This window comes from Bombus affinis, chromosome 8 (assembly GCF_024516045.1).
Source record: "Bombus affinis isolate iyBomAffi1 chromosome 8, iyBomAffi1.2, whole genome shotgun sequence".
NCBI lineage: Eukaryota > Metazoa > Arthropoda > Insecta > Hymenoptera > Apidae > Bombus > Bombus affinis.
The window spans coordinates 15,449,050-15,469,496 of NC_066351.1; the positions used below are offsets into that span (position 1 = coordinate 15,449,050).

The 20,447-nt window shown below is 31.8% G+C and overlaps 3 protein-coding genes across 9 annotated transcripts; 1 reads left to right on the plus strand and 2 right to left on the minus strand.

Moving 5' to 3' along the window:
• Window positions 1-45: 45 nt before the first annotated feature.
• LOC126919721 (exportin-1) lies at window positions 46-8,678 on the minus strand. Of its 5 annotated transcripts, none has more exons than XM_050729253.1 (14): window positions 8,520-8,678; window positions 7,220-7,454; window positions 6,942-7,136; window positions 6,521-6,871; window positions 5,731-6,450; window positions 5,414-5,648; window positions 5,166-5,329; window positions 4,900-5,034; window positions 4,669-4,812; window positions 4,449-4,595; window positions 4,112-4,360; window positions 3,779-4,031; window positions 3,446-3,696; window positions 46-3,335 (listed from the first exon to the last, which is right to left on the minus strand). In XM_050729253.1, exons 2-14 carry the CDS (start codon window positions 7,415-7,417, stop codon window positions 3,189-3,191), a joined length of 3,189 nt encoding a protein of 1,062 aa, XP_050585210.1. In that variant the 5' UTR covers window positions 7,418-7,454; window positions 8,520-8,678; the 3' UTR covers window positions 46-3,188. The 5 variants fall into 5 exon arrangements, with proteins under 5 accessions (XP_050585210.1, XP_050585209.1, XP_050585207.1 ...); XM_050729252.1 differs by having other exon boundaries at window positions 7,220-7,450; window positions 8,406-8,671; XM_050729250.1 differs by having other exon boundaries at window positions 8,406-8,671.
• A 143-nt stretch (window positions 8,679-8,821) lies between these two features.
• On the plus strand, window positions 8,822-15,127 carry LOC126919719 (rab3 GTPase-activating protein non-catalytic subunit). 3 transcript variants are annotated; one of them, XM_050729240.1, is made up of 19 exons: window positions 8,822-9,283; window positions 9,352-9,459; window positions 9,593-9,674; window positions 9,773-9,899; window positions 10,008-10,209; window positions 10,286-10,613; window positions 10,816-11,259; window positions 11,482-11,717; window positions 11,816-12,181; window positions 12,249-12,449; window positions 12,530-12,911; window positions 12,971-13,065; window positions 13,141-13,392; window positions 13,475-13,648; window positions 13,729-13,910; window positions 13,989-14,210; window positions 14,291-14,581; window positions 14,660-14,812; window positions 14,900-15,127. In XM_050729240.1, the coding sequence occupies exons 1-19, from the start codon at window positions 9,199-9,201 to the stop codon at window positions 15,050-15,052; spliced, it is 4,083 nt and encodes a 1,360-aa protein (XP_050585197.1). In that variant the 5' UTR covers window positions 8,822-9,198; the 3' UTR covers window positions 15,053-15,127. The 3 variants fall into 3 exon arrangements, with proteins under 3 accessions (XP_050585197.1, XP_050585196.1, XP_050585198.1); XM_050729239.1 differs by having other exon boundaries at window positions 8,823-9,283; window positions 11,338-11,717; XM_050729241.1 differs by lacking the exon at window positions 8,822-9,283 and having other exon boundaries at window positions 9,763-9,899; window positions 11,338-11,717.
• On the minus strand, window positions 15,115-20,431 carry LOC126919788 (acylphosphatase-2). Its single transcript, XM_050729392.1, has 3 exons — window positions 19,794-20,431; window positions 19,099-19,225; window positions 15,115-15,729 (listed from the first exon to the last, which is right to left on the minus strand). The coding sequence occupies exons 1-3, from the start codon at window positions 19,864-19,866 to the stop codon at window positions 15,615-15,617; spliced, it is 315 nt and encodes a 104-aa protein (XP_050585349.1). The 5' UTR covers window positions 19,867-20,431; the 3' UTR covers window positions 15,115-15,614.
• Between the last annotated feature and the right edge of the window lie 16 nt (window positions 20,432-20,447).

Genomic DNA, 20,447 nt, shown 5'->3' on the forward strand with positions numbered 1-20,447 from the left:
TTAGCTATTCATACATCATAATCCTACCGGAAATATTAAGCATCGTTATAGTGGCATTCTTTATTTTATTAGTAAGTATTATTAAACTCTTTACATATTTTTGTCGTTATAATGAATAACTGATAGAACTCTTAACTTATGCATCCATTCATTCAAACACGCGTGATGGACCATTCCGTAATTACGTACTCAGTACTCACAACTATGTCACATGATCCTTGACAACTTATAAGATTAATGTCATCGTACAACAGCTTACAAAATTTATTTTCTAATTCCTCTTCAAGTCAAATGAAATTCTAGAGGGAGAACAAGAGACTTGTCTTGCAATCAATTACTTTCTGATATAAAATTGTGTTATTTCTATACTGTAATGATAAACATAAGTTTTTTTTTTTTTAAATTACTTCTATTTGTGGTGTATCAACACAAAAAGAAACATATCTTCTTAAACACTTCGAGCACTTAAAAAACCCTTATTACAGAATTCTTATATTTAAAACTCTGAATGATAGATTTGTATAGCACACACAATAAAACTTCATACTATATAGTTCTTACAATTGTCTAATTCATCCTTCAAACATTATTTACGAATTCTCAATCTTATTGTGACTAATTTAGAAAGATAGCGAATTGTTCCTTTTCCTTACTCTTGTCTGAAATTACCTTTCTTAATCGACCGAATATTGTGATATATAACAGAAAAGATATATCATTTTTTGAACCTTAGCTGTACTTATTTACGTCCAAAATTACTTATACTGTAAAAACTTGTTAAATTTAGGATTCTCGTATAACAAACGAACAGTTTATAAAACATTGAGTTGCAGCTTTATTTTAGATACCATTATTACTTTGATATCTTACGACTTTTAAGCACTTTCCTCATTACACGTAATCTTATCACATACAACTATGTATGACTAAATACAATCTGTAACTTATTACATCTATCCATACAAATAATTTCTTTTGTGATAAATCTTTACAAAGGTATATCACAAATTGTTTGAAAATGCCATTAAATTTTTTTTGTTTGTTTCCTTGCAATACCGGTTGCAAATAAATACAGCCTACTAATAAAGAATGACATCAAGTGGCATTGATTTTCTTTTCCCGATCCTTCTGCTGGAGTAATAGTGGCTTATCTTGAGACCCGAGTCGCATAGTATCAAATGTAATGGCTTCAGGGTTCCAAGTAGAGCTACCGTTCGATTCATTCATATGATACAAATCGTTTACGTTTTTATTCAAATGCAGTAACGGTATATGTACTTATTATATTCTTGCCATGACGCTCTTTTATCATTTCCTCGTTCATTTCAGAGAAAAGTGCGGCATGAGCAGTAAATATATTCATAGTGATCGTGTTATCCCCGACAAAAACAATTTTGTAATAAAAATTTTAAATCGTATATCATAAGAAATAATTCTTAATTCGCGAACAGAATCAAACGTTTTACATTCTCTTTTGTATCATATTTTCACATAAACGGTTTTTTCTTTTTTTGTATTTTTTTTTACGAAATTTATTTAGAATTTTTGTCTACCTTCACAGTTTCTATAGGTCATGTACCAATTTTTACATTATTAAGTTGTTACCATGCATTATGATTATTTATGATTTGTAAGACCAAGCACCTGTAGCATTGATTGTGGTGGAGGCAAGCTCGAACGCGTGTACGCGCGCGATACGAAAATTTCTCTCTTTTTTCCTCGAGAATTTTATTCGATCTTTTAATAAATTTAAAAATGATCATTTATCCCAATCGATCACTACTACGATATGGTAACAGTCAGTTATATTTGTAAGTTAATAATTCATTTCAAGAACTTTTCTTGGTGCAATATTATATGTATAAGAAAAATACTTTATATTATTCGTTATTTAGTTCTGAACAAAAATGTAATGTTTTCAATTTTATATAATACTATCAGTAGTTAACATCTTTTTAAATAAGTTGCATTTAAAAGTTTGTTAATGTAACAGCCATGAAATAGAAGTAGACCCATAAGTAGAATTTTGTATAAACAAAAAATAAATGTTAGAAACCTTTCCCCCAGACAATGTTATTTAAACTACCTATAAACTATTTTCATTGCTAAAGTACTAGAAAAAAAAAAAAAAGAAAAAAAAAGGAAACAAGTATTTATGCACTGAGAGAAAATTTTTAAATATACACATATGTATATATACATACATATATATATACATATACGTATATTTTTCATTTACTTATCATAGTTAGATACAACAAAAATTAATTAGTTCATCAAGAACATATTTATCGTTGAAGAGTAGGGAATATCAGAAAAGTGAAATTTAAACAAATGCTATATACGACATGTAGCTTTTAATTTACAAAATTTCTCTGTATGATTTGCAGATCATATATATTTATATACTATGTACCTATATATCTATATATGGTAATATTAATAGCATTATCATACAACTTTATGCAAACACACACATATACGTGTAACATCCTCTAAATTTGCTTAAACAATACTATTTTATGTATAATATGAATTAAACATCATATCTCAAATTCAATTTAGTTTAGAAAATGATTTTGCTTACATGTATACCTTAGAATGTAGCACACTCATCGATATCAAATCGCATGGTTGCTCCTTATTATTGTAACAAGATTATTTAATTTTATTAAATGTTATTTAATAGTTAAAAATGAAATATATGTAATGATATCGATAAAAAACATATAAAGAAATAATTTTTTAATTCCTTTATATAGGACGTATTTTAATGTAAATCAAAATTTTAGCATACACATTATTACTGTATCAGTACCAAATAACATTTTTGAGAAACATCTTTATTAAAGAAATATTCGTTAAGACCACTAAATATCAATGTATAAATGTTATTTTATTTGCTACATAAAATAGTATTGCTCAGCATGCATTCACCTGTTACTCATAACAGAAGTTCCTATTCTTTTAAAATTGTATAACAGACAATCAGCGCGTTTCGGGCTTACCTCCTTTACAACAATGTTATATTGTAAACTTGGCTTTAAAAAGTATATAATGTATATCCATCTTGATGGCAGCTGTGGTACATGTGGGAAACATCGCAGATCAAAGGATAGAATAGTCTGTGTAACAGAATGTTTCGTAGTGAGATGTACAGAAAGCAGTTAACAAAGATGACTGGTAATTCAGTCCTGCATCTCTTCTGGTATTTCGTGAGGATTAAGTATTCCTGGTACTGCCATTTGCTGTAACCTTTTCTCTTCTTGTGCCAACCGTAATGCAGTTTCTCTCTCTTCGAGATACAGATCTGAGTCGTCTTCGCCGGTGTATTCCTTTAGAAAATAATTTATTTATCTAATTATATATTTGTACTCAATTATTGTACGACTATAAACAAGGAATCATAAACAGGAAATATCATGCATAAAATAGCAACACTCACTCTAATTTCAACGAGAAAATCTCTAAGATGCTCTTTGAATGCAGGGATATCTTGATTAAGATTAAATAAACCTTGTACAGTTATTTTAATCTGATTATCAGTTAAATGTGGAAATGCTGTTTTAAGCAATCTTGCAACGAACTCTTGTACATACAATGTATTATCTGGTACAGGTCCCAATGGAACTTTGATTCGCCCAAGTTCAACCAACGAAAACATGTATGCCAGAATTGTAGCATGCATATTAAGGCCTAAATGATTATAATAAAAACGAAATTAATTATATCAAAATAAACGTTAATAATCATATTGGTATTATTTGTATGTACATACCTGCTATGTGTGATGAATCTGTAACTACACTGAATATATGTTGCAGGATATCTGTAAAGTATGTCTGATAGAAGTTTTGAGCATCGGGAGCAGAAATTTCGATATTTTGCAAAAGTTGATACAATATTTGTAACCCTATATCTGCAACATTCCTCATTGTATGCTTGAAAGCCCAGATTATAGAATCAAGTACAAGCTTGAATTGTGCTGGTGGAATTATAAGAAATGCAGAGAAACAAGAAACATTCACTTCCTAAAATATAAAAATGTTCAAACTGTAATATTTAAATTACATAAAACGATTCGTAAGTAATGAATATTACATATAGTTACCTGTAAAAGTAAAAAGAAATTTGTTCTATGTTCCGGAAATTCTTCAAAATCCTTATTTATCATTTCTAAAGTACATTCAAACACAGCATCAAATATTTTGGGTATTTCACTGGTAATGTAACATTCCAATTTATTTACGATAGTGGCTATAGCACTTAGCACCTCTGGTTCTCGAGCACAATGAACATTTGTTTTTTGATAATCCAATAAGACAGCATCCAATAAAGGTGGTAAAAAGCTATCTAAGACCTGATCATGATATATACAATAAATTAAATTGTTTTGATAATACTAACAATCGTTAGAAGATATAACCATTAAATTAATAAAATTCTACCATTTGACGATCAGTTGTTCTGCTGACCCATTCTGAGATCAATTTTAATGTTTCCTTTTTCACTACTCTCATACTTTTAATTAAAGATTGCTCCATTACTACCTCACCATTCAAAGCTATTGCAGCACTTATATTCTCACTCATAACCTGAAAAAGATGGTTAAACGCTAATATATATATATTTAAATGTTCAATAAATTATTAAACAGTATTAATATACCTTATAAACGTTCAACATATCTAAATATATTCTTCCTAACTGTATCACGTATGGATGACCAAGTGCTTTACAAGCCCTTACATTTGTTTTCAAAATACTAGTAAGTTGTTTGATAGCTTCTTGATCTTTTAATACGTCTACATTCTGAAATAAAATATTTTTATTAAATTAAACAAGAATTAATTAGAAGAACATTAAGTTATAAAGTGTTTCTGATTTTTTAATATTTACTTTAGATGCTTGACTTATTATGTCATCCCACACTTGATTTGGTAAAAGCATATATCGTTCTATTAGTTCTTCTTGCATTACTGTGTCTGTCTGTGCAAATATCATATACCCAACTGCTTCATAAAATGTATGTACCTATATTATAGCATGAACATATAAATAAAAAGAAAGTTGTATTCAATACATGTATCATCAATAAATATATTAAAATTTTTTGCATGTAACATATATAACATAACTACTTCGTACGTTTTCAGTGATTTTACCTGCTGTGTTTGAAGATCACAAATGATACTACTAATAGTAGAAAGGATTTCTTCAATAAATGGTACCAATTCTCCTGTTTGTGGTGTAACAAAATGTCGCCTACATTTCAATGCTATTTTTATAAATGTATCACAGGCCATATCTTGTACACCATCATGAGTTTCTGTAAGAATATTTAAATTACTTAATATATTTTCGCATTGAATCTATAATGTTGTGGAATCGTTATACGATGTAGTATCCTTACCATGCATAAATTCAAATAATTTATTTACAACAGTCTTTAAAAATTTCCAATGCGCTCTGAGAAATCTTGGATATTGCCCAACTACATACATAATATTACTAGCAATAATAGCTTTATTATCTTTTCCTTTCTTCTGCTCACAAAGACCAAGAAGATCTTTGATAACAGTTACCAAAAATCGCTTTTCATCTTCTTCGTGCATTGCACCAGAAATGCTGCCTATTGCCCAGCATAACTAATAAAAAAATTGAAACTGTTAGTATACATTGGTATTTTTTATTATGAATACTATAATAACATCTTAAGCATATGTTTACCGCATTGAGATTTTTCCAAGACCATTCTGTTCCATTTACTTGGTTTTGTAGCTTCTCTGTCATTATTCTTTCAGTATCCATATAGTCAAGATGAGTAAGATATACAAGAGTTTCTCTCATATTTTTATATAAATTAATAGAATCAGTGTCTTTCATAAATTCTCTAACAACTTCCCCATTCTCATTTTCTACAACAAGAACTTCTTCTGGTTTAGCCATTCTGCTGATCATGATATATCGTACTTTAGTTAAAACCGGGCAATAGAATAATCTCCTAGACGGGAGAGTCATATTTTTAACCATAAATAACGGCGTTGGGGGGGCAAAAGGATTTGCTCTATATAAATCCATTGCTAGCGCATTCCAATATTCCAAGCATATTTTAAATATTTCAACTTCTTCAACCTCAGAAATTAAAACAAGGTAGTGCAATGCTTTGAGTAGCAATTCATTTAATTGCTTTTTTTCTATAAATTGCCCATGTTCTTTTAGGTATGTGCAAAGGAATATGGCTAAATTCTGAATGAAATTTTGCTCTTGATCTCCACCAGCTGCATATGCTTCGCGTATATTTGTATCAAGGGGTAGAATCTGTTCTAACTGTCGCATTACATTAACAAATAACATTACAAATACATCGTCATAAGTTGTTACTGTAACACCAGCGATTTCCGTCAAGCATTTCAGTGTAATATTTCTGAATATTGGTACATTTAAGAACTGTAAAGAAAATAATAAAAATACTATAATATTATATAACAAAAATTAATAAAAAATATGCTATATTTACCTTGAATACTAAAGTACTGATTAATTTTGTTTCAAAAATATATCCCAAAGGAATCCAATTTAAAAACCTTAAAAGAGTTTCTAATGTAACTGCCACCAATTGGACATTCTGCGAATTATCCAATACAAACTGGCACAAATGAAAAATATGTGAGAATTCACTACACATTGTATCTTTCAAATGTTTCGCTTTTGTTTGTGTCATTTGTCCACTAGAAAAGTCAAATACTTCTTCCGATAATAATTTTAAAATTGCCATATTGTTTTGACAAAGGCTTTCGTTTGTTTTACTTGCTCCAACAATGTCACCAATGAAGGATTCCCAATTTTTTGGCCATTCACGTTTTAAAACCTGTAATAGATGTGGTTTATTAAAATGAAATTTAAATAGTTCCTATATTCTTGTAACTTTAATTACTTACCTGAACTAAAATCATATTAAGTTTATTAAGATAAACTTTTGAAGCCTCCATTGTTTCTGGATCACTGCTTGTCTTTATGATAAGACCTACAATATATTTTTTTATACCCTCACATTGATTTCGTGGTAATACTTTCCATCGTGTCTTTATAACTTGTTCCAATATTTGTAGAGCATAATACTTTGTTTGTTGGTTCTGTACACATATAATTATACATAAATTAAATAACTCTCTACACATTTTTAAGAAATATTAGCTTTAATTAAAGAAATCCTCGCCTGTGAATATTCTAGAATAGTATCTACACGGGTCCATGCATTTGGATGTTCTTTAAGTGTAGTTAATACTTCTTGTGCAACTCTCTGTTGCTCACCTATCCCAGTGTACATACAACCTACTATGTTATCAAGAAGTGTTATATCTAGCTTTTGATTGAAATCCAAAAGCTTAGATGCTTGTTCTGCTAACGTTGCCATTATTTATTGTAAATTATCCAATTTTCATACACTCTATCTGAAAATAATTAAATTTGATATATTTATTTGACTCATTAAAACTAGATATATACTGCATCAATAAAACACAAATATTACAAGACATCATGTTTCCAAAAAGGGGCTATCTTATTCCACAAATTAATGAATAGTTAAAAAAGCATAACTTAGTAAAAAGTGAAAAAATAATTTTAGTATTAAGTTTAAAAGTATACTTAACAACATATACAATATTAACGTTTACTGTTAATAAACAATGTACATGAAAAGACAATGTGTTTCTCTTTTTAATATTTCATTATTTTTAGCAAAGTGCTTGTCATATGTTGTTAGAATTTTACAGGTAGAAGTATTAGAATCCTATAGAAGATTGTATTATAAAGTACTATTGTTTTGCTTCTATGTGAAAACCAATTATTTCTATTTATAAACAAGTCAAGTATATTGAAAGAATAGAACGTAATGTAAATAATGAAACTAAACAGAAGCAATAATAAAAAGGAAATCATTGTTAACGTGTAGCGAGGGAGGTCACCGCACTGCGACCGCTCGACCTAACCTACATTTGACAATCGCAAATAAGGTTATGTGAAAATTTATTGTGCGTAATGTTTGAAAATTTAGTGTAAAATGTATTTCATTTAATACATTCAATCAAACGGAAATAAATGGTGATAGAGGTGTAAAATATTAATAACAGATCATTGGAATTTGTAGATTTTTGTTATCCGGGTGCACTTTACTCATTGCGTCGTTGTTCAACGAATAAAGTTATCGTAAACGACGTTTGCACATACCGTATCAACTCCCACACATAGATTTTCAATTCGTAGGTAAAAAACACACGTTTCACACGAGTAATCACAATCTCTCGCAGTAAATCACAATCAGAAAAAGGCCAAACACACAACCGCTGATTCCCGCGCGCGACCAATTTTGTTCCTCGTTTCACAGACTCGCTGTTCCTCACCGTCTCTTTCTCTCTCTATCTTTCGCACGTTCTCTCGCTCGTCACCCCTGCCTCTGCTCCGTTTGCGACGATCGTCAGTGAAGAGAGCTCCACTCATAAATGTACAATACCCACCGAGGCCGTTCTTCGTCGTAACTATGTTTCTTAAATCTCATACAGAATTTCTTCGTTTTCCCCCCACATTCAATGAGTAATGTGTAAAATGGCAGCTTACGTTGTCCTTAAATCCAACCTACAGATTTTCGAAAATAATAACAAAATGGCTGAACACGTTACGCGGACCATTGCGGAGAAACGAACATTTTCATTGGTCCCAACGATCTGTTTTGTCCAATCAGAAAAACTCTAGCGACTGTTTCTAAACGTCACAAATTACGTCACGTGATGTCATGCAACACGTGTTCTCCATTTTGACTTAAAATTTGGTATGAATAACGTTTCATATGAATGGTTAATGCGCATCTACATTTTGCTTCTTAGCTAAAGTTGACTAAATCCATGTTGACGTTTATGTATTTTCAATTTTTTGATATTCATAACACATTATTAATGCAATAAGAACGGTGACATTTTATTGAATGTTTATTTACCACGAAATGTGAAATCTTAGATGAAGAATCTCTGCGATTACTATCCTATTCGCAAGCATATGACAGTTTGTGGTTTATTGTCTTATTGTGAAGTGTCTCTATCAAAATTTCAATATTCTAATCACCTGAATAGAATTTGTAATATTAGAGTGATCAAAGTTTGAAATTATTCAAAATAGGCATATTAATGTAATTGATTAAATATGTCTTGTCAAATAAAGGGAATTGCAAATCTAACCAATACAAGTAATATTAAAGAATTACTTTTTGGAGATTCTACTAGAAGACGTGAGTTACTGTATTCTTTTGTTTTGTCTCCTAAAGGAATAGTAAATGTCAGTGTCAACATTTTTCAGATGACATTCCACAAGATGAATTACCACTACAAGACTGTTTTATATCATTATCATCAACTGGAGATGTTCTTGCTATGGCAAATAATACAAAGATGATTATATTAATTTGTATGTCTCATATTATTGAATTTTAAATAGCATATTTCTACTATGTAATATATACATAACTTGTATAAAAATGACAATATATTGAACATAGAATATTTAATTATTTATAATTAATACAATAATTTCATATTAGCAAGGTGGGATTCATTAGAACCAGATGAAGCAAAAAATAAATTTCATATGATATGGTATGGTGAAGTTGCAAAAAAAGATGAGTAAGTCTTTGTTATAATAATGTTATGTTAATTTTTATATCTTTTTACTATGATAAATTTCTTTGAAAATATGTCCATATATTGAAAGTGTTTTTTAGTGAATGGATAACATCTGTAATCTGTTTACCATTATTGTCATTGGGTAAAGCTAGCAGCGGCACTAATCCAGATTGGACATGTATTATAGTTGGTTTTAATACTGGTTTTATCAAGTTTTACACAGAAGTAAGTCAAGTTTAACTACGTGTGTGATAAACATTCAGAAAATGTAATCCTTACAGTTAAACTAAATTATAATAGAGATGAATATAAAATTGTTTATTTTTTATTTAGACAGGTGCATTATTATTTGGAGAACAATTGCATAATGAACCAGTTGTGGGATTAAAATGTCAATCTTTTCGTTCACCTAAACATGTAGGTGATATTGGTTTGGCTGAAGAAGTTCATGTGACATATAATAGTGTTGTGTGTGTCTTGCAAGGTTTTCCCTTGTTTTCCACATTAAGAGCATGTAGAAATTATTTAGCTAGAGGTATAGAAATCAAAATTATGTTATTATTCTATTGAAATTTAATATTTATAATATGTTTTTTTTTTTTTACTTAAAGTTCAAGCAAACTGTGATGACCTACCACCTATTACAAATTTATCATATAAGAAATGGGGTTATAAAAGCCAAGATATTGTAAATGATTCAGAAGTAATTGGTACTACTTCTGTAAATAGCTTTGATCATCTGATGACAGCTTCAATTTGTGGCGGATATAACGCATCTTATAGATCTAGTGCACCACAGCATAATTTAGTTCTTGTAACTGGTAAACGTCCATTTGTTGGTTTTCATTATGCCTTAGAAGGTGGTTCAGCTCCAGTTTTATCAGATGTTGCAATAGCAATGGCCAGCAAATTAGCAAATGCTATTGGAACTGCTGTTCCGTAAGTGTTGCATAATAAATTCATGTTATGCATTTATTGTCAAAAGGATATATCATCTGCAAGAAGAGATATAGTTAAACTACATTACTTGAATGTCACATACAATGTTTTAATAATTGAAATTTTAATTGTTAACCATGTCATTATAGATAGAGAGAGTTTTGCAATTATATATCATTTCTTTGCTATTCTTTCTGTTTAGTTGGCTTCCTCTTAATTGGGGAAATTCAAAACATCAGGCATCACTCGAAGCATCAAAAACTAGTACTCATGAACCAGTTGAACCAATGACTTGTAGGTTTGGCTTAAGTGATGTTATGAGAGAGGGTTATTCGATAATATCCAGTCCAAATAAAGCACTGTCAGTAATATTAGATACAATGGGCAGAGTATTATTAGTAGATAACAGATATTGCATAGCTACAAGAATGTGGAAAGGTTATAGAGATGCACAATGTGGTTGGATTGAAGTGGAGGAAGAAAAACATTCTGGAATGCACAAAACATTTACTAAGTTTAAACAGACTCCGCAATTGCGTTCTGCTTTCTTTTTAGTTATTTATGCTCCGAAAAAAGGTGTAATAGACATATGGAGTACTCAACAAGGTCCTAAAATTACTACATTTACTGCTAGTAAACATGGACGGTGAGTAACTCTCTTTTTTAGACATTTCTATTGGCAACTGATGTAAAATTATTGGTTTAAGTGAGTGTTATTGTATAGATTACTTTATATCAATTATGGTCTTCTTGGTGTAAATGATAATGTACATCTATCAAAAAATAAACCACAATATTCGTGTGTATTTATGGATCCACTTGGAGGTTTGAAGGAAATTACAGTACCATTTCATTTTGCTCTTAATAGTAAAAATGGGAAGAGAGCACGTGATATACATATACTTAAAAAATTGAAAACATTTTTACGAGAAGAAGATTTTGAACATGAGAAATTAATATCAGAAATTGAGAGTGTGTGTTCAGATTTGAAGAGTAATGAAATAAAAGTACAAACATTGGAAATGTTAATGTCAAATAAAAATATTATTCCTGATGCTTTACTCGCAGCTACAAATTGTTTCATCAAAAAACTAGATGAATATGGTATGTACATATTTATTATTAATACATAGTTCTATACAAGGTTTTATTCCGCCAAACTGTTATTTGAAATAATAAACACAATAAGTTTTATATTACAGAAAAAGAAGAAATGGAACCTACAACAAAAACACTTTATTTATTAACAACACAGTTGCAGCAAATAATTAACTTTTATAAGCATATTAAATCTCAGTTTGATACACCAGAGTATAATGTTTCTATAGATGATAATAATACAAGTTTACCTTTGACTTTGTTAACTACTGAGAAAGAAATGCACAGAATTTTTGAATTGTTTAAAAAAGTAAATAGTTACACGTATTCAGATTCTAGCACAGAATGTAGAGTAAAATTTAAAGAGGATGGAAGAATATTTTTAGATTTTTTATCTTGTTTCGAGTTTGGAACATCAGGATTTATAGATATTAAAAAAGACATAAAACCAGAAAAAGAACATCAGATTTGTAAGTATTTTAGTATATAATTTTCGGAATATATATTTTATTATTAATAATTAGGCTTTTTTTTTAGCTCAATTAATGTATAAAGGCTGTGTATATTCGTATGATAGAATTGAGACATGGAAAGAAGTTGCTAAGAGTAGTAACATTCAACCATTTGTTTTCATGAAATTTGCTTTAATATACTGGCTCAATAAGAAACGGGACGTGTCTTTAGAACTAGAACTAAAACAATTTACGCAGCTCTTAAATGCTATTTGCTCAATAGCCAGTAAGTTTTGAGAACATATATCGTTAATAAATCTAAATTGTTGTTGTCATAAAATAAACCTTATTTCTATACCTATGTAGGTGTTAAAGAGATATGTGCAGAATATAATGAAATATCTTTATGGTGGAAAAAGGTTCGTAATATTCTTTTGGATTCAACAAATCCATTTAATGCACTTACTGCTGCTTTGATGTGCAGAGCTGTTGCAATGTCTGTAGAAAAGTATAGAGAAAAGTGCAATAACAAAACTGAGGATAATAATGTTCAAGGAGAAAAAGGTATCAAAAATGAGAATAATGTGAAAGAGATAAAGCAGGATCAAGATTCTGTGAACAATTTAAAATCAGACGATGAAGCGTATAACTTGACAAATGAATGGGAAGATATTACTAAAGATACTTGTCAATTTACGTTGCTTATTGGAAATCTTGAGGATATTGCAATTTTAGATGCTATTGTAAGGTAATTAGTAATGAAATTTGTCTTTAAGTATCACAATGTTTATAAGATTTTAATTTCAGCCAAGAACCTCCATCAGATACTACAACGCAATTTTTTGCACTACCATTTGTAAAATTTGATATATCTTTAGGATCTGTTCTCTCAAAAGGGAAAGGTATTGTACCGTTATAGTTACATGTTAATAATACTGTCAAAGAACGTATTTTTTATCTTGTATCGTTACAATTAGGTTCTGTATCGGAGATAGTTGCAAAATGGATTACTTCTACGGGTATTGACCCTTCTCAATTAGTTGATCCAACAGATACGGAATTCGATCACACACGTCCAACAAATGATTCTTTAGAAGTACTGAATTCTTCAGACGAAATTTGTAACGTCGACGATGTTTCACAATCTAATGTAGAAAAGCCTCTTTCAGAATCTCTTGATACAGAAAGTGAAGAGAAAGATAGTACAAATGCTAATATATGTATTTTAGGTAAATAAAAATAGCGTCTTTACATTAACATTTTTTAATGGTCTTTTAGATTGTATTATGCATTTTTCTTTTTGATTTTCAGAAAGAATTAAATTATTAAAAGGTCACTTTCCATATAGTTTGACAACTAGTGTTCTGCTAGCTAATATCTGTTGGGAATTTGCTATGTCGTGGAATAAAGATATTTCGCAATTGAAGTCGCTCGAAGCTGCATTATGTGTTTTACGACAAATACCAATGAAACGTATGAGGCATGGTGAGAGAGGATTCTGGAAATTATTCGTTTTATATATTATACGTTTTTGTTATTTTGCAAATAAATTACTTCTTTGTTAGGTGTTTGTTGTTTATTATGGTCAGTTCATATAAAAAAACGAATGGAAGCAGTTGCAAAATTAATTAATAAGCTTGGAAAATTGCCAAAAGAGAGATTGTGTATGCAGGAAATTGGTTTATCTGATGCTCAAGCAGTTATATTTCTACAAGATTGCGTCACATTTTTAGAAATATTCATCGATGTAAGTTTTTGATAGATCAATGCTTTGTATAATATAAAGTTAATTAAAGCGATATAAATATATTTTATGTCATACTAGTCTGAAATGCTTGAAGTAGGACAGAATATTGTAATTAAATCAGAAGAACTATGGGAAGTATGCACTTCCGGCCCACAACCCTTTGCTGCATTAGCTATTTCTCAAGCACCCGCTTGGTACGATCTAATCATGTTACATCTACAATTAGCTAACGTCTTACATATGATAGCGCATTTTAATTTGAAAGTTCTAAAACCATTAAATAATTTGTTTGATTCTGTGGTGAGTAAATCAAAAGTATCGTTTATGAAATTTACATCTATATTTATAATTTTTATGCACGCTGAATTCTACATATATAGGTACATCCATACTTCTTCCAATCAATGGCAGACAAAGTAATGCTAACATGGTACAGAGACGATAAAAGAGATAATTTAAGAACCATATTTTTATGCCGAATAATTAATGCATCAATGGATTTTATCCATCAAGAAACAATAGATGGTAAAATGAGTAGTTCGATGCAAGCTATTCAATGGATGAATAAATGTCAAACATTAGCATCTATTTGGAAAATAAGTAACGATGAACTAAGGATACATCAAGTTTGTCAATTATATGTGATTGGTTTTGATCGACTAGCAGAGGAAGTAAGTATAAGCAGAATTACAATTTAATATGTTCAATAACATACTACAGAATAGGAAACATTTGTCATTTTGAGATAGGTTGTTACAGCTGTAAACGATGTTGAGAAATTAGCAGAAGATCTTTTGCCGATTGCTGGAAGAAGAATGATGGCATTTCTTTCAAAATCACCTGATCTTTTAGAGGAAGTTTCTCGTATAAGTCCAGCTCTTACTAAATACTTGGAAAGTCTTGTAAGTTCTACATATCATAAAATTTATTTCGAACATTTTATTCTTAATAAATTTTAATATTAGTACAAATGAGATTACTATTTTTAGGATGTGCCGGACGTAATTTACACGAATTGTTCGAACGATGACACTATTGAATTGATACGACGGGTCTCAAGACATTTACCCGAAACACACTCTAATTATCATCTTGCGCAATTAATGTTAGATGCGGTGTTTATTTACGAGGGAACGACATGATACTCAGATATTTAAGTAAATTAATTTGTTGTAGGGAATGAGCATAATAAATTTATCTGTGCTTTCTGTTTTTAATCCGTTGTATTGAATTTGATGTTTTAAGTAAATATAAAATATATTTGACATGTATCATTAACATCCCATTACATCAGAGGTGCTTGAAACATTGAGATATAACACAGAGATATTTGATTACAACGAACTGTGACATAAATATGCATGTATGTTTATATGTCACATATGATGAATTAAAGAACAAATATTCTATAACTCTATGTATTTTTATTTCATTTGTTTTTCGTTAAAAATAACTGGATATTTAATCATTTCGAATGATACATCTTACAATTATTAAAATATCTTGTAATTTACATACACTAATGGTGCGTAGCTTTTAATCTATGAACAATTTCAATACTTTGAACTATATGTTTTCATAAAGAATCATTTAATTATTTTTAATTGTTTAAAATATACCGGTGCTTGTTACCTTTGGTGCTTTAAAGTACATTTTGTCGATTTAACTTCCAAAGAAACGTGACATTGAAAAGAAACAGTTTAATTAAAAACGTATTGCAAATCCCTTGTATTGTAGCCTACTAATGCCTTCCCAATTTGTAAATTCACAGCGATCAATCTGACTACCTGGACTTCCAACATTCGTTAGCCATTGTGACCTGAAATAAGAAAACTGATTATAGTAGGAAAACGGGTTATCATGTATTTACATAATTTGTGATACAGTCAGAAACTATTGTTTAAATTATTAATGAGGAGATTTACGTAATTTCTTCTCTTAACATTTATAATCTGGCAATTCTGGCTGCAACTTATTTACAAACAGGTGACAGATATCCGATTGTATTTCCGCTTGACATTTTTCTTTTTGTTGCTATTATTAGTTTTATAATATGATTTTATCACTATGCAATTTGTTACGTCGCGTGAAAAGGTCCGCGCGACCAAAGACCAAGCACCAATAGAAAAACTCTCAGTAAACCTAAGGTCCCATCATAAACCGAGTCTTATAAACCTGCAGGAACTTAATACGTTAATCCTGCAATTGGTCTTAGTCAATGGGTATCGCGGATCCTTGTTCTCATTTTTCATAATGAAAAGTATGAACAACGAATCAGCTTCCTTCGGTCAAAAATCACCCCCATACCGAGCTTTCCTCCGTAAGTATATAAGAGCGGAAGCACAGTTGTGTAGGGGTTCCATTCAAGATGTTCTAACATTCATAATCAAGGAGTTCTAACACTCACAACCAAGGCAGACCAAAATCAAGGCAGTTCTCATACTCGCAAGCAGCGGCGTTACTAACTTGTGTGATTGTACTAACTTGTTGGAAATACATAATTTATAACACTGTTAATCACAGAGTTATACCACCCACCTCAACCACCCCTATTATCTTAACGGAAATCAGGGGATCGATCTATTCGCGGTGTCAGTTCTTAGAATCGTAACGGGAATTTACGATTCCCGTCGACGCGCTTCCCCACGATTCGTCGAAAGTTCACAATTCTTCTCGTCAAAGGAGAAGAGAGAATGAGTCTCGCTCTACTATTTTCGAAATAAAAGTTAATGTAAAAATTAAATTTTTTAATTAGAAACGTTGAATTGGATTAAGTTTATGACAGCTGAATTTAACTTCTATATTTATCGTACAGAGTATTTACGAAATATTAGTGTACGCAAGTTTACATTATTCATTAATAAAGCCTTAATATCATGCGTTCTCTACACGCGTTGAAATCACTGCGGTGTTCATTTCCGCGTCTCTTTCATAGAACGTTGAATTTGCAAAATTTCATCAAGCTATTTTAAGTCGACAAAATAGCAGAGCAAATTTCTTGTAAATGACGCGTGTCAAATTAACGATCGCGTAAAATTGATTAATAAATTAATCGTCAAATAAGAGCGAATTAAATGTGCAAATTGTATACGCAACTATGTTCGATAGTGACGAGTATAGTTTCGCACACTTCGCAATTATAATTAGCGGCTAATCAGACCGAGTTCAGATATTTTAAGCGGCTCTATCGAAGTAGGATCTTTAAAGTCGATCAGCTGTCTCGCGACAACAACAGTGACGAGCCATTGGCGCACTGACTATCCGATTTATCATCGATATTCTGAATTCAGCATTTCGCTTGTGAAACATTTACGATGATTACACAGTGAGAAAGATTTATACGAATTCTTGAACTTATTCTTAAGCTGAACAAAAGATTGTTTCATTAAAAAAAAAAAAAAAAAAAACAGCTTTATGTTTTTATTTTCGATTAAAATACCAGCGCACAACGATGTCAATTCAGTGAGATTTTACTGTTCGAATCAATTTTCTTTTCCTTTTTGGCAAAAGAATTTTCCTATTATATAAATAACATTTGCGACATGCAAAGATAACGACAAACGAAGAAACAACGTATTTGAAACGAAGTTCCTGGACGAATTCCTTCTGGGGAGAAGCCAGCAATCAATGTTTCGTCCTCGACCGAGCTATTTTCTTTGACTTCAGGTTCACGAGCAGCGGAAATTCGACCGCGAAATCAGTCTCATGACATGTCTCTTAAAGTATATAAGCGTTTAATGTCTACGTTCAAGTTTATATTTATTCGTACGGCAACAGCAATGTTGTTCGCCCAAGAGAAATAATTTATCTTTCTAGTATCTTCTAGTTTCTTCTCTCTCTACGCAATTGGCAAAATATATGGATCAGTAGGTCTGGCTCACTTCTCTAAATAACGATTACATCCTTCTCATCTTATTCTTTCTCTGGCGTTCCTTACGAAGAATTCGTTGCTCTTCTTTTATATCCTTATTAAGATGAACGATATCACCGATGATATAATTTCTCGTCATCGTTGGTCTAATTTGTAAGTGAATTGCAAGTATCATTCAGTTATGATCGTTTCGGTGAAATCAACAGAATCAAACGATTAATACGTCCAATTTTGAGTGTTCTGAGAGAACATACTTCAGATCTGAGTCAGCACGTACTTTTACGGTATGTGCGTGATATCGTATTGAACGTGGGATGTCAATTAAAAATCCCAAAAGTTTGATTAAATAGCTTGCGGAATAATTCGTGTATCTCTGCCGCGTGTTTTCCACCTAACGAAAATGTATTATTTGCCGAAGAATCGTACGCGATAGAAGCGGTCGGTTGACAATAGTCGGAAACCAGAGCGATTCGGCGATAACTCGCGAAGGAAAGAGACAACGACGCGGTCCGCGCTATTATTTCATTAGATCGTTATTAAAGTCAGGCCCAACTACCTAATGACCGTTACTCGGCAATTTGCGGCTAAGGTCACGCGATTTTACGGGAGCACTGAATTCGCCAGCTTACGTTAGCGCGCGTGTGTCATCAATTCGCGGAACGAAGCAGAAGATCGGAAGGTGAAAGGAAGAAAAAGACGAAAGAAAGGGAGATCAAGAGTTCGTATTCTTCTACGCCTGATGCACAAAACGTTCTACGGAAGGAAGTTTAATCCAGACACTCGCGAATTTCTTTTCACGTTTACGACGTCTTTCCACGCAATTTCATTCGTTCGAAAATTTAAACTTTAAACTTGGGATTTAAATCGAGTGTATGAATGGAATCGAATTGATGTTATAACGAAGCTTTTGCATAACATTCGATTAGCATTATTCATTCGTAACTTCAACCGTTTAAACAAAAACATAACGTTAAATGTAGGTAACGTTAGGAAAGATTACATATTGCGATCATTATTTCGAATAACGAGCATATCTGGGTTAATTCGAGGAATTTATTCAGTTGTTCGAACGAACCAAGGAACAAACGAAAGGAACGAAGCTCGGTTTTCCCTTCTTTCTACTTGTTTTCTTCCTTCGCTGCGCTCAGAAAGCTAAGAGGGGGAATATGTTCTCTGCAAATTTGCCTTATTTTATCTCTCTTTCTTGGTAATCAGAGAAACAGATAAATTCGAGCAAAAATGAACTTTCACATTGTTTACCGATCGGCGCCACCGACGGTTTGTGCAAAAGCTTCGTGACAAGGAATCGCAACTCACATCTGATCGATGAGCGCACGTGGTCCCTGCATTTTTCCAAGTATCGTGCCGGACTTGGTGTTCTTCACCCAGCCGCAAATCCCCAGTTGCTGACATATGTCCCTCACGTACTTTGGGAAATAGACACCTGGCGAAAATTATGCACAGTTTAAATTATGTAACACGATGCGAAAGAATGGAAATACAAAAAACAGATTCCATTATTTTTAGCTCTATTATACTGTCGTCCCACTAATGTTCCTCATTTGCCGATGTCTCATCGACAATTATTCAATTCAAAGCGAATTAGGCAGTGACAAGTCAAATTTTACAAGAATCTAGATATAACCTTGAACTTCCTTAAGAATATTAACAGCAAAGTAATGAACCAAATTGTCACCATTTGAAGCAACAGAAATCTTTCGAATTCGTTTGTTAATCGTCTCATTGAACCGAAGAATACGAAGAAAATTCACAAATTTTCTCTCCTCTCCATATTAATTATCCATTGTTACAGCGTCTGCTATCTTACAATTGACATATCACTGCGTCCAACGCACATTTCTTTCGACCTTGACGTTCTATTCGTCGCAAGCCGTGGTCCCCGTAATCGTAGTGAAACAACGCGAGAAATATCCGACGAAAGCTCGGTTTTAAATGAAACAACATTAACCGAATACTCGTTGATCTCCTGGCCAATAAAACTACACTCTTACCCTGCACCTTGCCAAAGACCTCGAATTCAACGGAAAGTAGAGGTTCATTGCAGAGAGGGTCGTCCGCTGCCATTTTACCAGGCAAAGGGGAAAAGTCGGGTCACCTTAGCTCCACTTCTTCGATTTGTGAAAATTCGAAACGTTCCCGGTACGCGATCAGCATACAGAACACGCTCGTTGCTTGGCGAAGATTTCTTTTCGTTCTCTCTGACGGGCACTCTCTTCACCTTTCGCTGTGATACGACCTACCGACTGATTCTGATCATTGCACCACGGCGTCGCGACGCCTCAAATAGACTCCCCACCATGTCGAGTAGAATCCAATTGCGATCGATCGAAAATCGATCAACCACGACCATTAATCATTGTTGTTACCGATGTGTATCGTCCTTCGACCGTCCACATCTTTTCTCGGGGACCCTTTTCTATATTTTTAATCGCCCTTCGCGTATTTTCTTTTTTAGTCACTCATTCATAGTCGTACGCATAGTCTTCTTGGCAGATCGGCTCACGATTTGCTGGCGTTGTGATTCAATTTGAAAACGATGGAAAGAGGTGGAATCGTTCTATCAACATTTTCGTTACGACGAGTGTATCATTATTTACCGTTATTTATTAATAAAAATTTGTATTTTTCTCTGTATATGTGATGCC